The 15,637-nt window shown below is 39.7% G+C and overlaps 1 protein-coding gene across 4 annotated transcripts in view; it reads right to left on the bottom strand.

Moving 5' to 3' along the window:
* The window catches only part of LOC135083716 (casein kinase I-like), a 34,742-nt gene that overhangs the window by 4,813 nt on the left and 14,292 nt on the right, over positions 1-15,637 (bottom strand). For all 4 annotated transcript variants that reach the window (XM_063978435.1, XM_063978436.1, XM_063978434.1 and 1 more), the window contains exons 3-8: positions 15,075-15,196; positions 13,354-13,548; positions 11,660-11,759; positions 8,651-8,753; positions 5,542-5,628; positions 804-980 (exon numbers count right to left, since the gene is read on the bottom strand). In XM_063978435.1, coding sequence (XP_063834505.1) covers positions 804-980; positions 5,542-5,628; positions 8,651-8,753; positions 11,660-11,759; positions 13,354-13,548; positions 15,075-15,196 — 784 coding nt within the window. The remainder of the gene's footprint in view (positions 1-803; positions 981-5,541; positions 5,629-8,650; positions 8,754-11,659; positions 11,760-13,353; positions 13,549-15,074; positions 15,197-15,637) is intronic.

The following is a 15,637-nucleotide window of genomic DNA, read 5'->3' as shown; positions in this document are numbered from 1 at the left end:
GGTATAATATTATTCTATACCACAAGCCAAGTAGGAGAGTTTAGAGCAATTTGGCAATGACGTTAATTCATTACCGGAGACCTCACTCCTCTACCTATTTACACTGACTTCCATGGTCGAGCCATTTAGGCAACCCCATAGACAGAGCGGTTTCGCACTACATCCGATCCGAATTTGCGAAAATACGGTCCGGAGTAGTCGTAGAACTATTTTTAAAGTAGTTTACGCACTAGTTTAGATTTCTGAAATGCGATTCCGATTCGATGCATTCAGTGTGCTTGCCATGAGTTTACGTTAGGTGTGCTCGCTAGCGAGTGTGTCAAAGAAATGTATGACGGTTTTAGTTCTTGAAAGTAGCCGATAGAGGCGCTGTACAATCATAGCGCAGTCGCTAGCGAGCACACCTAACTTAAACTCATGATAAGCACACAGATCAGAGGTGGAATTGTGTAAAGCAATCGTAATCATTAGACAGTTCATAACGTACGATAAAGTCAGTTAAACAAAGCGTTTGACAGAATAATCGTACGTTATGAACTGTCAAATGATTACGATTGCTTTACACAATTCCACCTCTGATGTAGTGCGAAACCGCTTTTAGGGCAAGGCCTGTGCTCTGTTCTATAAGGAGACCGTATAAATCCCGTGACGATGATACCGTTTGCACCATCAATCCCTAACTTTTAAGTGACCCACATCATGTGGGTCACATGGTAACACATAACAGGAATTTTGTTTTCATATGGGTCACTTAAAAATTAGGGATTGATGGTGAAAACGGGCATGAGACTGTGAGTACGTACCTCGTTGTTGGGCGGCGGCTGCGGCGGCTGCTGGGCCGCGCGCCGCTGGACGGACGGCGACCGGCGGTCGGGCGGCGCGGCGCCGGCTTCCATGTGCTGCTTGCGCTGCCGCAGGATGGTCCAGTCGAACGTGTAGTCGTACTGGTAGTTCATCGTGCGGAACAGGATGCGGAACAGCTGCGGACGGAACGAGAGTTAAAAGCACAAATTAGAGGCGTGACCACAGATCACAGGAAGATGTGAAAAGGGGGCGGGGCCAGTGACGCAGTAATATCACAGAATACATAATAGTAGCAACAGAAATTGCACTCCTTTGTGTAGGATCAGATGCCGACATTTTAACGGTAAAAACACAGAATAATAATAAGTACTACGTACAGAAGTTTTACTTCGCGAAGGTATTTAAAAAAATGTATACTCAATGTCATTAACAATATGGTGTAATTTAGCCTGTCTCAAGAGACAAGCCACAGAATACATAATAGTAGCAACAGAAATTGCACTCCTTTGTGTAGGATCAGATGCCGACATTTTAACGGTAATAATAATAATGCAAAATATCCAACGCACATGGTGCATTCGAAATCGCACCTTACACTACGCTCACAAGACCGCAATTTCTTTGTGTTCAGAATTGATCTACCTCACAGCTCAAGCGTCAGGGTTGAATAAGCAAATTAAAATAAATAAAATTTGTCATAAGTATTTCAAAATAATTTATTATTTAAAAAGTGTAGTTTTTTTAAATTATTTATATCACTACAGTTAATTATATTATACCTAAATATTACGATTTTCCATTAAAGAAGAATAACAGTGCTGTTAGAACAATAAACCTTGATTGCGACGATGATCGACCGAGCGTGTATAGAAATACGCGTGTGCTCAGTGCTCACAGGCGCGTGGCGGCCCTGACTGATTTGCAACTTGAAGTTGTTGCGCGCTGTAGGTAATTATCTCGGCCGGCATAGGCGAGTGACGGAGGCCTGGTAATATGCCCAAAAACAGAACATTTCTCGTGACAGCAATGACGACAACAATGACGTTATTTGTGTGAACAGTTTACTTTGCTTGCGTAGTACTAAAGATTATTCGAACATTGAGTACTGATACCGCAATGTAGTCACTGCGTATGTGGTGGAGCTGTAGGTATTAGTTTCAACGTAGTTTGCGAACGAATAGTCGCACTCAATGCAATGTGTGCATGACACACGCTCTTCGCGACTGTTTTTATTGTGATTACTTTGTGTGTGAATTTCTAATGCAATACTGGGTTCGAACTCAGCGCATTAGTTGACGATCTCTTGATCTCAAAGGGCGTGACGAAGCGTTACAGTGCCGCCAGTGCGCCATTGCGTGCACGCCCCTACTAGTTTTCATACAATGAGGAAGATGTAAATCAAAATTTATTCCCCTTTTTCAGCCCTAACAAAAACTTTAAGCTAAAATAAGACTAACTGTGAAAAATTTTTGTTGATATCACGAAAATTGAATATTTTATAAGCAAATCAATATGGGAACGCGCGAAAACTGATAGCACCCCTGGAATACGGGCGATGACGTCACACCGCTCGTTGGGCAACGACGGACGGGCGGCGCGGCTGCTAGCTGCGCTCTGTAAACTTATTTTCGTTCATTTCGATACATTTTTTATTTATATTAACCGTATCTGATGCCAACCAAATAATCTTCCGAAAGTAGATTTACTTATGGTTGCGGATACTTTCAGAAAACATGCAAAGTACCTATATTATTGCAGAAATCCAAGTGCTAAAACTTGCAAGGTAAGTGAACCTATTATTATGGATGCAATAAATAATTGAGTATTTAGTATTTACGCTTTTTGTAGTATTTGAGGTAGATTATAAAAGTTCTATCTAGTTTAAAAGTAAAAGTACTAGTGCTGTCAGTCAGATTGCTGTGGGTTATCGATAAAAAATAATACCCATCAATAATTTAGCAACGTTATGTCTTAATATTTTATTTTTACAGAGTTGGACGATCACGTCCAGTCGTGTTATAGACTAACTATCCAACTATCGAATTATGGACATAATGTAATACTCGTAGGGTAAGTTCATTTGAAAAGACTATATCCGCAGTGTACAGTAAAAACAACAAGAGTTACTACACCTGAACACAAAGTTAGAGCTACGGCATATCATTGTACATTTGTTTGTGCTGAAGATAACGAATAAATTGGAAAATCTGGAAAGCGGAGTTTGTGCATCAAGCAATGAAGAATGCAAACATACAATGGCATTAATTGGTTTTAAGGTTATATGTATAGACGTAGTGAAGATCCCGCTTGTACCGAAGTAGCGTGCTATTGGAGGAAACCAAAACTGTTGTGCAAGTTGGATCTCAGCTAAAATTTATTAAAGCCAAAGATGTGAACTATACAAGGCAGTATCAAAAATATATGTGTCAGTAGTACTACCACCATAACCATCTGACACAAAGATCAGTCCATCGGGCTTGATGATTTTTTTTGTTCACTTTAAAAAGTTATTAGTATACACTTTGTAACTTTCTATGGAATCAGTGTACGATCATGAATCGGAAGTAAGGTACAGTCTGTTTTGTCACAGTTAAAACTGGTTTCTAACTCTATCGAGGGTCGTCAACGTTTTTCCTGATTTTTATAGTTTGAGTCTGTTACGTCTTTCTTTTTCTGTTCTACTTGAATCTTCGTATCTCTCGTCTTTATTTCTATTGCAGATAACTCTATTCGGCGTACTACGCTACGTGCCCTTGCTGCCCATTGCCATTTCAGCTTGCTAGTCCGTCGGGCTATTAATCGTTTGTCTAAGGTAGACAATACTTGTCAACAATCTCGAGAATCAAGCTCCGAAACGAAACTGAGTGGGGCGCAGTTCGACATAAGCTTCATTTTGTTCGTATTCATCCGAATGCCTACCTGTTCCGATATATTCGATTAAGGACTTTGAGCATTGTGCCGAGGTCTTCCAGCAACTCTGCCATGAGTGCCATGACCACAATATCGTCAGCAACGGTAGCGATAATTAATATGGCACCGCTGGAGGGACTGCAGCACTGCCCAAGTTTCGATCGAATCGAAGGCCTTCTTCTCATATTCCACGAATGTCAAGCAGAGTGGCAAGTTATACTCCTTCCTTAGTTTTCTGTATAACCTGCCGCAGCTCTGCCCCAGGCAGAAAGGTTCTGGAGTGGAGGCCACGTACCGGAAAACACAGCGTAGGACGTCCACCCACAAGGTGGACCAACGACCTGATAAAGATAGCAGGGAGGCGCTGGATGCAGGCCTCTACCAACTTTGCGATATTATGTGGAAGTTATTGAAGGAGGCTATGTTCAGCAGTGGACGTCCTGTGGCTGAGATGACGATGATGATGACGATAACTCTATTCTAGAGTATTATTATCTCTTTGACTTCTACAGGCGGATTGTCACAAGAATGAAAAGTATGTGTTAATACAATTTTGTTCGTATAGATTTTTATCGATAACTCAAAGAAGCGACAACATTATTTTACCACCATAAAACATAGTCAATAACAAGGGCTAAAGTAGGTAGAGAGTTTTTAGTATTGTCTTATTGTCTTTAAAGTTTCAAAGGATTCAATTTACTTTTTAAGTAACCCATCTGCGTGCGTGCCTCGTGTTTTGTTTCTCTATTTTTTGTCTACTGTTTCAAATAAAATGTCACTAAAATACTTTATAAAAAATTTGTAATGAAAAATATACAATGGTAGGTGTTTTGTCTTTAGGTAGCTACTCGCATTAAAATGATCTTTGCAATAATATCGACTGGTTTTTGTAGATAACGCTTTCTCCCTTTTCGTTAACTTACACCATTTATGTATTTATCAGCTTTTCTTAGCTTTAAAAGTAATTTTCTGGGGCACTAACCATTGTATTAGTATAAAAGGGTTACTATACAATATCTGCATGGTATTTTTTACTCCATAATTCTATAAAACTCGAAATGACTGTACGAGTCTATGAGCGCGCGAAGGAGCAATGCCATCCCGGCGGAGGTAACGGGCGGTGTGACGTCACGCGCTAAACGGTCAAGTGCGAGTTGATTTTTAAAACATCCAACTTTGAATGCCCATAGAAAATTCAGTTTTTGAGATATCGAAAAAATTCTTTCACTAATATTTTTTATATTTTATGTTTCATCTTTTTACATTATAAAATAATTACACTCATCTTCCTCATTGTTAGAAGCGCAGTTGCAGCGTCACTACACGCCTTTAATTTGAAGGCTTAAAAAGCTGCTAACATAGACACTTCTTGCTACAGCCACACACCATCACAGGAAACTCAATTGTTGTGTGGTAGTCAAATGGAAGCAACTGAACACAAAAAGTCCATGTAGAGTGACTGATTTGTATGTCATATATTCCAAGAGTATATTGATGACGCTATCCATAACATAAGATAAAAACTAGTCTTTAACGAATCAATAATCCTCAACAGAAACTAGTACAAGTGCACAAATCTTTTGAATGTCAAATAGAAAGTCTCATACAGATAATGTCAGACAGTATGATCAATTACCTGAATAGTAGTAAATAACACTTGATATAAACATATATTTGCCTACACTAAACGTGTTATCGAATTTCACATGACAATTAATGACTTGATACACCAATTTTACGTTAAAAAATCGGAATCTATTAGATTAGATTTGATATTCCTTTAACAGAATTGAAGTTTAACTTAACAAATAATAAAAACCGACTCACCTGTCTTAGGTACATGTAGTCAGGGGCTTCGTCGAAGGTTAGCCCGCGGCAGTAATTTAAATACATGGCAAACTCGGCCGGGAATCCCTGGAAACACCACGTTTATTACCAACTTTATTGTTTTAGGCCCGGTTTCCACCAAAGCTGTGCGGAGAAATGTTTTGAAACCAATGAGATTTCATTTAGTCAATTTCACTCAATCTGATTGGTTCTTCAAAACATTTCTCCACTCCGTCTTGGTGGAAACCGAGCTTTATTCAATTCCGAAAGACAAGACTCGTTGCCTTGTCAACGCTCGGGTAAATAATAATAATAAATATCCTTGGACATTTTACACTGCGATATCTAGTCCCAAACTAAGCAAAGCTTGTACTATGGGTACCAGACGACGGTAAATGTCAATTTATTTTCTTAATCTCGTCTACAAGACTAGTTAGTCAAGGGACCTTCATCATGTCTGTCAGATACCTTCAGTCAGCGTCAAATAGTTCGTGAGAGTGGTCAAAAAGTTAACAACACAACCTTAGGCCCAGTTTTTTGATTCATAGTTAAAATAACAAATTGTTAAATTTTGCTACTAATGGTTAAATATTAACAAAATGTTAACTAATGGTTAAAAAATGTACTAAAAGTCAAGCTAATCATTGTTTGAAAAACATTTTTTTCTGATATTTAACCACTTGTCTTTTGACATCTGTCAAATTTGACTATAGATGACCCACGCTAAACTGTCCCACCAAACTCAATGACAGGGGGGCGCTACCATCGTTCAACTATACGGTTTCCAACATGGCAAAAATCGGAACCAGCGATTCGGTATTGACGGTGGCGCCCCACTGTCACTGTCATGGATAGGACAGTTCAGTATTTTGGAACTATATTTAGTCCAGTAGAATTAGCTTTTAAATCGGAAATAATTCCTACAAAAGATTTTATTGTTTTAATGGCTTCATTGGTTGCCCATTAAGACTCTCCTAAGTTTTCGACTTCGACGGAGTTGTGCTTAAGTGGTGGGGGCCCCCGAAAGGGGCATTTTTTCGGTTTTCCGGTTATACCGCGTAAAGGACTTACCCTATCAAAAAGTGGTCTTCATGACGGTTGAAGGGCACTTAATCCTGCATTGAATAAGACCAAATTCATATGTTTTGTACAAACCGTTCTCGCGCTAAAGTTCGGCAAAGTAGAAAATATACGTATAATTAATGACCCTCTCCACGTCCAATGGTTTGTTACCCACAGGCTTCCAAGTCTTGAAAAGGGCCACCTCAACCAGTGTAACCCTATCAAGGCTTACGAGCTTGATGCGCCTATCCTTGTTCGTCCCAGCCGTTCCTTAACTGCGGTTGCTGCACCTCTTCCTGGCACTCACCTGAACGACTCTGTGTTACCTACTGTGGCTGCCCCTCTTCCTTGTGTCTTCCTGCATGACTACGTTGCCTAGCCGTATGCCTGGTCTAAGGTTTGACGCCAAAAATCAACAACAACAAGTTCATATTAAAACGCTGAAGAGTTTTTTGTTTGTTTGTTTGAACGCGCTAATCTTAAGAATTACTAGTTTGATTGAAATCATTATTTTTGTGTTGAATAGCTCATACATTGAGGAAGGCTATAGGATATATACAATCACTCTACGACTAATAGAGGCGAAGCAGTAAAGAAAAATGTTGCAAGCACGGGAAATAGTATTTAAACTATTTTCACTCGTACGAAGTTGATTTTGTGGCGTCGAACCTTGGACCAGGCATATGGCTAAGCAATGAAATCGTACAGGAGGGTACAAGGAAGAGGGGCAGCCACATTAGGTAACACAGAGTCGTTCAGGAGAGTGCCAGGAAGAGGTGCAGCAACCGCAGTTAAGGAACGGCTGGGACGAACAAGGATAAGCGAATCAAACTCGTGAGCCTTGTTAGGGTTACACTGGTTAAGGCGACCCTTTACAAGGCTTGGAAGCATGTGGGTAACAAGCCATTGGACGTGGAGAGGGTCATTAATTATACGTATATTTTCTACTTTGCCGAACTTTAGCGCGAGAACGGTTTGTCCAAAACATATGAATTTGGTCTTATTCAATGCAGGATTAAGTGCCCTTTAACCGTCATGAAGACCACTTTTCGATAGGGTAAGTCCTTTACGCGGTATAACCGGAAAACCGAAAAAACGCCCCTTTCGGGGGCCCCCACCACTTAAGCACAACTCCGTCGAAGTCGAAAACTTAGGAGAGTCTTAATGGGCAACCAATGAAGCCATTAAAGCAAAAAAATCTTTTGTAGGAATTATTTCCGATTTAATCAATTTTTGTGTTTAATTCTACTGGCCTAATTGGTTATTTTAACTACGAATCAAAAAACCGGGCCTTAGGCCCAGTAACAAAGACGTGTTGCGAACTTATTGGCTACTTTTTTAGATGACACAAATTATTTGACGCTGACTGAAAATATGAAATTGAGTTTCAAAAACAAATCTGTACTAGTAAATTGTCTTGACCTACGTAACGACGCTCCCTCATTTATAAATAGGTGTAATAAACAAGTTTTGAGCCAAGGCGACTATCAGACGATGTGGGCAGCGCCTATCAATATACTGCGTCAGACATTCCTAATGTCTAGTTAGATATGAGGGCAGTCCCATGCCATCGTTAAAACATCAAAAAATCTAGAATAAAATAAATAGTCTATTTCTAATTTTAGTTGCCGGGGTCTGACGCAGAATGTGCACTTCGAAAAATGCGGACTTTTCTACACAAATGTAAAGGCTGAAGAGTTTGTTTGTATAATATTAGTATGGAAATGTGCGCATTTCGCGAAATGCCTATTTTGCGAAGTGGACATTCTGCGTCAGACCCCCAGTGCCGTGTCCACACAGGATTTTAGGCTACGGATTCGAAGATAACTTCACACAAATGGCATGGTCAGAAGAAAAGTCTGATGTATACTGCTGCTTGCCATGTTTGTCTTAAAACTGTTAGGGCCCAAAAGAAAAGGTGACAGTGGCAACCCTTTTTTGACTTTCATCAGTGCCATATCTTGGTCAAAATTGAATATAGAAAAGTCTAATAACGACTCTATTTCCATACTACTAAGGCGTATTACAGCGTGCCGACAATACTCACCTTACACAGCACCTCGACAGGTGTAGACATCTTTTTCTCGCTAATCCGCTCGTACTTCTGTTTCTTCGTGATGGCCTTCAACCCTTGCCACGGCAGCGATCCTCTGTCGGGACAAAAAAATGGACAATGTTATTACACATTCACAATATACCTACTTATTACTCACCGTACGAACTAAAGTCGCTGACATAGCCCGACGGATTAGCAAGCTAAGTGGCAATGGGTAAGGCACATAGTACGCAGAACTGACGGCCGATGGGGCAGCAAGGTTCTGTAGTGGAGGCCACGTATCAGAAAGCTTAGCGTGGGATTTCCATCCACAAGGTGGATCAATGACCTCATAAAGGTAGCAGGAAGGCACAGGATGCAGGCCACTGTCAACAGGACAACATGGAAATCATTGATGGAGGCTTATGTTTAGCAATGGACATCCTGTGGCTGAAATGATTATGTGATAAATATACTCTTATTAATCTTATTACCACTGGCCAATTGATACGTTTATTCTCGACGCAAACTTGTGGCAGGCGAGGCCATAAATAATCTTTGAAACAAAGATGCACACTCGCCAATATTTTATTAATTATTACGTATTACAAACAACGCTATGCCTGTCACCATAAACCGTGTTAATGTGAGAGAAAACGTGATATGCACTGTTTTATTATTACACCGCCTGCCACAAGTATTTGCGCCGAGTATAGTGTAAGGAAAGACTGCAGGAGCGTTGTCAACTGCACATTGTGCTATGGAAAAGGACTTCGCGGAAACGCACCCGACTGCACAACTACACTCGCGAGCAAAAATATGGAATCACGCTATTTATTCCGAGCGATCATAAGAACTAAATGACTAATAGAAGATCAATAAAAATGGTACCATTTTAAAGGAGATATTATAAACTTAAAATTGATACCATAGATACATACAATACATAGTCATTCAGTTCTTAAGATCGCTTGGAACACAAAGGGGTGATTCCATACTTTTGCTCGTAAGTATAGTTAAGCGTGTCGGTATGTCCCATTATTATGGCGTGGCGAACAAACACTGGTGGAAAACACACATGACTGACCACAGTAATGTTACTTGGTATAGACGACAGAACAGACTGTGTTACAGAGCATATTATATTACAGCATTATTGAGCGTTACATTACATATTAATATACATGTTGACACCACCAATCAATTGACGTACTTTTTAAAACTGTCAAAACGAAACTCTCCCATAGATTTTGTATGGCACTACAAGCAAGTGACGTCACTATTTTGTCAACTCAATCAAACTACTTTTTTCAATTACAATGCGAACAAAAATCGTAATTTACAGGTAATTTAAAATTAATTAAGTTTTTAAGACCAGAATGAAGGGTCTTTTTAAAAAAGTTGTGGTTTCGAATTATAGGGGTATGGTGTCAAACTGTCTATTGCCGTTCTGACTGGTTGATCCGTTTAAGATTTCTATCAAAATCCTTTGGCCTTCTGTCTAGCTAAAGGGATAAAAGATAATAACTATTATAAGCAAAATAAGGTCTGCCTGGCAAACCGTGCTAAACATTGAGTCAAGAAAAAAGTAATGAGAAATGTAAAGGCTCATGGACTGTTGGACATGAATCTGCTGTTTGTAATTTCTAATTAGGTGACCTCGAAACTTTTGTTAATTCTAGGTCAAGCTGTGTTGACAATTTAACCAAAGCACTTTATTGTTGAACAACATCACAACACTACAATAAGGTTGAGCATCTAACTGCATCGTGTATATCGGTGTGCAAAATTATATTTGCAGCGACAAAACTTACAAAACACAAATGCAGCCAGGTCAAGGACATCGTTATACCGTATTGTGTTTCATTTTATGCATAAATTATACTCACACAATACGTTTGGATCGCTTTTAACTGTAAATAGATAGCGATCCGAACGCTACTACACAATCAAGGTAGGATACGGTAAGTTAACTTTATAGTACGCACGTGAAGCATGCAGAAAGTCCCAATATAATATTAATATCTCTATCAGCCGGGCTAGGATGCGCGCCGTGATAAAATCATATCGATAATTTTAGACGTTCAAAATTGATGGGCTTCTTATCGCGTTTAATCGATAAAATGGAGTGATAAACGCTTATCGCGGCGCGCATCCTGGGCCTACCGTAATATTCTTTAACAGAAATAACCCGACAAAAATGCTTGGTTTATTTTTTATCATCCACATTCTTGTGTACGTGACTAATACCACGCAGTCTACTAGTAGATTGACCTACTGTGTATAACTACACTATGGCGCCGTTGGAAAGTGACTAATATGGGTGACTCAGAACGCGTTTCGACATGTCCTTGCACAACACCGTACCTGTGACTCCTAGCACGTTATTGCGAGTTTGAAAAACTAAAAACCTGGTGCAATCCTTGCAAGCTGGCTCAAGCAATACATTTTAGAGCATACCTGTCCAATAGTTGATTTATCAACTTATCAACAGACTATTCACGTACGCCTATAGTGACAGCAGGTTTGTGACGTCAGTAGTCAATAGCCCACTCGATAGAAGAATGATATCAGTACACAGTACCAACATAGAATAGTCCATTTTCCTTGAAGATCCTCATCCTTATCTTCTAGACACGTGAGTCATAAATATACACTATGCTGTCCTCCAAAAGAAAGCAAAACATTGTCCTTCAAAGTGTAAATTATAATTTTTAAGATTGTCATAGCGGCAAAATAAAGTGTAAAATTGTGCTCTAATAAAAAATCTTTTTTTACACATAAGACGTACAAATTTTTGTGTAGCTTTGCAAGAAACTAGTATGCAAAATCACTAATATGAGATGAATAATGCAGTAAATAAATAATCTTCAGTTATTCATTGCTTTTTTACCTTCATTTTCTACTTCTTTTGACACTATTTTAAAACTAATTTGATCTTGTATAAAATAAACCATTTGGATCAAAATTAACTCTCATTTTGTCTCGGTACATCAAAAACATCAGCAAGCGCGAACTCACCTATTAAAATACATAAGTACGTAGCCGAGTGACTCCATGTCATCCCGCCGCGACTGCTCGATGCCGAGGTGCGCGTTGATCGATGCGTAACGCGCCGTGCCTGTGCAAGAAACGATCGAACTCATTGTCGGTACTTAATCCCTTTATTCGCATAATATCAGATTCTCAAAATATCAGATTCTTAAAATATCAGATTATCAAAATAGCAGATTCTCAATATAGCCAAAGTACAATCAAGACAACATTTTATTCCTTTATTCGCATAATATCAGATTCTCAAAATATCAGATTCTTAAAATATCAGATTATCAAAATAACAGATTCTCAATATAGCCAAAATACAATCAAGACAACATTTTATTCCTTTATTCGCATAATATCAGATTCTCAAAATATCAGATTCTTAAAATATCAGATTATCAAAATAGCAGATTCTCAATATAGCCAAAGTACAATCAAGACAACATTTTATTTTTTAAATCAAATTTATTTTTAAATATGAGACAAACACTTATTTAAAACAAAAAAATCCCCATAGATTTAAAAATAAATGCAGCGGCAATCATACGCATAAACTACACAGGTTTCTGAAACTTGACCGTCCAACTTGCTCTCCACTCATAGCGGGGAGCACGGCAACATGTATCATAAATATTATGTAACTTCTCAGCAATTAAATTAGTATTCTTCATATTTATTTAAAGTAGATAACATGTTCATTTCGGCTTGACCTCTACTTTCTGGACACCCTGTATAGGTAATACAAATATATTTTTCACGTTGAGTGTCCAATTTCGGTTATATTGAGATTCTGCTATTTCGATAATCTAATATTTTAAGAATCTGATATTTTGAGAATCTGATATTATGCGAATAAAGGACTTGATCATCATCAGTTAAGTCTCCACTGCAGAAGCACGATTTCTCCAATTTACCAGAGCAAATGAAGGATCTGATCTACCCTGGGAGATAAGCTTTTTGAGAGAGCTCATAAAAAGTCAACTGGTTCGTTACAACATAATCAAATCAAAATGTAATTGAGCCCTATACTTGTTTAGTCCGTGTCAATATTGTGATCAAATCTTTCCGTGGATAATGTCACGGCTTTATCTGGCCGAAAAAAGAAAGCAATAATACTTGTTTATTTATTAGAAATGACGTAGCTCCTAACCTGCTTACCTACTACAGGGCCCATTGTTCACAGTAGGCCAAGTGCAAAATGACGCCTTTGTAGAGAATAAGCCTATGATAACATATTCGCCAAGCACTAACCGGTCACATCCTTGTCCTCGCGGTATGAGATGTGAACTCTTTGGCGAGCCCGAAGTCGATCACGTGAGCTTGTTGCAGTGGCGGCCGCTGCCGTCGGGAAGTGTGCCTTGTGCGCTCGGGATAAGGTTCAACTTCACTCACCGGTCAAGTTCTTGTCCTCGCGGTACGAGATGTGAACTTCATGGCGAGCCCGAAGTCGATCATGTATAGTCTGCTGTCGCGACTGTGCGGCGGGTGCCCGCAGTGAGTGTGCGAGCGCGACAGCAACATAATTACGCGCGAGCGATAAGGATGGGTAGCTTGGGGTCATTGGACAAAATTCTACGTGCTCACAGACCGGGCTTTAGAGCTTGTGGCAGTGGCGGCCGCTGCCGTCGGGAAGTGTGCCTTGTGCGCTCGCGATAAGGTTCAACTTCACTCACCGGTCAGGTTTTTGTCCTCGCGGTAAGAAATGTGCGCGCGCGTGCGCAAATCGCGGAACTTCTTGGCGAGCCCGAAGTCGATCATGTAGAGCTTGTTGCAGTGGCGGCCGATTCCCATGAGGAAGTTGTCCGGCTTGATGTCCCGGTGGATGAAGCACTTGCAATGGATGAACTCCACGCGCCCGAGCATCTGGTCTGTGGGAGGATTTAGTTTTAGTTATCATCAATATACAACTAAGGGCTGATTTTTCAATCATCAGTTAACTTTTAACTGAAGAATAAACCTGTCATTTTGACATATTTTCCATACTGAAACTGTCAATGTGCCAAACTTATTCTTCAGTTAAAAATCAGCCCTAAAGCCATTTTCTGTCTTAAGGTTCAAAATTAAAGTTTTTTTGAGTCCCTTTCTGCTGGCGTGCATTTTCACCTTTTAGGTGTTAATTATAAGGGTCCTAAAACAAATATCGACATGATGTAGAAGAAGAATCAAGTAATATTTGTATTAACAACAAGTACTACAAACATGGTTTCTGATAATTACACAGCCAATAACTAATTGTAATAACTTGGATCGCCCAAAATGCTCATAATAATATAATAATATCGTCCTATGTACGACCGATAGTTAAAATTACACGTTAAAGCCACCTTCAATTTTAACAATGACTCAATCTTAACAGTTCTAACTGAATGTTTCTATAAATGGATTTGAACTTCTATTATTTATTTGAAAAATAGCTTTTGAATTAATTTAATAATTATCATCACAATTAATGGTTTTCAATCAGAAACCTTGAAAATATGTATGCTCGTATTACAAGGAACCAGCCAGCATTGAAGATTCTAATTAACGTATAAAGAATAACAAAACCGATGATTCGCAATAATCGGTCATAAGCTTTGCTTAGTTTGGGACTAGAAGCGTAGTGTAAAATGTCCAAGGATATTGATATTTATTTATTTATACGTCTAATTGCAATCAGAATGCGTGCTGCTCGTGCTATTCTAGACTCACTAATCACTCTAATTTGGCATCGATATTCGACCGACGATGCATTATCGCCGACCGATTAATATTGATGCAGCAAAATCATATTTATTTACGTTTTGTTATTGAAATAAAATAATGGTCGACACACGTTTGAATGACATACATGCATTGAAATCTTTGTTCCATTATGTTGTTTGGGGTGATGATGTAAATTGATTAGAGAAATAAACATATCAAGGTTTTTAAGGATAGCGAACTAGCGAGAGGTAGAAACGGGAGTGGAGATTCTTCCAAGGCCAAGATTCCCTTTGTTATTTGGGTCGCTCTCTCTTTAAGTGTAAGACTACCCTCAGATTTCAGACTATTTTTATCGGTCTATCTATAGTCTGGTCGGCTTCTAATTTGTATGAGGAATCGACCGATACCAAGTGCAATGTTAACAGCCCGACTAAACTACAATCTATAGGCCGACAAAAATTCTGTAGTCTTTAAAGACAGTGGAATGGTATGGATCGTTTCATCCACGAAGACGCGCCCCACTAATGTTTGAGTGTTATCGGTACACGCTGAATTATCCATGAGTGCACACGCACACTACAATAATGACGCTCGGATTGCTCGGATCAAACTCCCCGCGCTTCCCTCGTGTGCCTCGACCAAAAATTGGTGGGGCGCGGGTGTAATGAAATGATCTATAAATCCCTAGACAAATGGAATAGTCACGTACCTGCAAGCATAAGCACAGTCTTGATCGTGAACTGGCGCGAGCAGAAGTTGAAGAGGTCCTCGAGTGATGGACCCAGCAGGTCCATCACGAGGATGTTGTGGTCCTTCTCGTAGCCGTACCATCTGCAACAACATGCCACGTTAGTCTGGCCAAACCGTTAAAACCATATTTAAGTCTATGGGCCGGTTTCCACCAAGTCAGAGCGGAGAAGTGTTTTCAATAACCAATCAGACTTCATTATTTCCACTTCTCCGCTCCGCCTTAGGCTGGTTTTTAGTGTCACGCGGACTGTCAGTGCGGATCGTTCCGCACAGCCGATCTGTATGAACTGCTAGGGAGCGGAGCGGTTCCTGCGGACCGCATTACTCTAAAACGCTCCTTAGAAGTTCATACAGATTGGCCGTGCGGAGCGGGTCCGCAGTTCCGCACCGGACGGTCCGCGTGACACTAAAACCAGCCTTAGTGTATACCGGTCCTAAGTCAACAATTCATTGTCGTCATCAACAGTCTTCTACTGGACTACATTCCCTCAATACCCAATCGTTACGGTTACCCACCGCTGC

Source organism: Ostrinia nubilalis, chromosome 24 (genome assembly GCF_963855985.1).
Source record: "Ostrinia nubilalis chromosome 24, ilOstNubi1.1, whole genome shotgun sequence".
Taxonomy (NCBI): domain Eukaryota; kingdom Metazoa; phylum Arthropoda; class Insecta; order Lepidoptera; family Crambidae; genus Ostrinia; species Ostrinia nubilalis.
The sequence above is the reverse complement of the archived record's forward strand: the minus strand, read 5'-3'. Positions and strand labels throughout refer to the sequence as shown.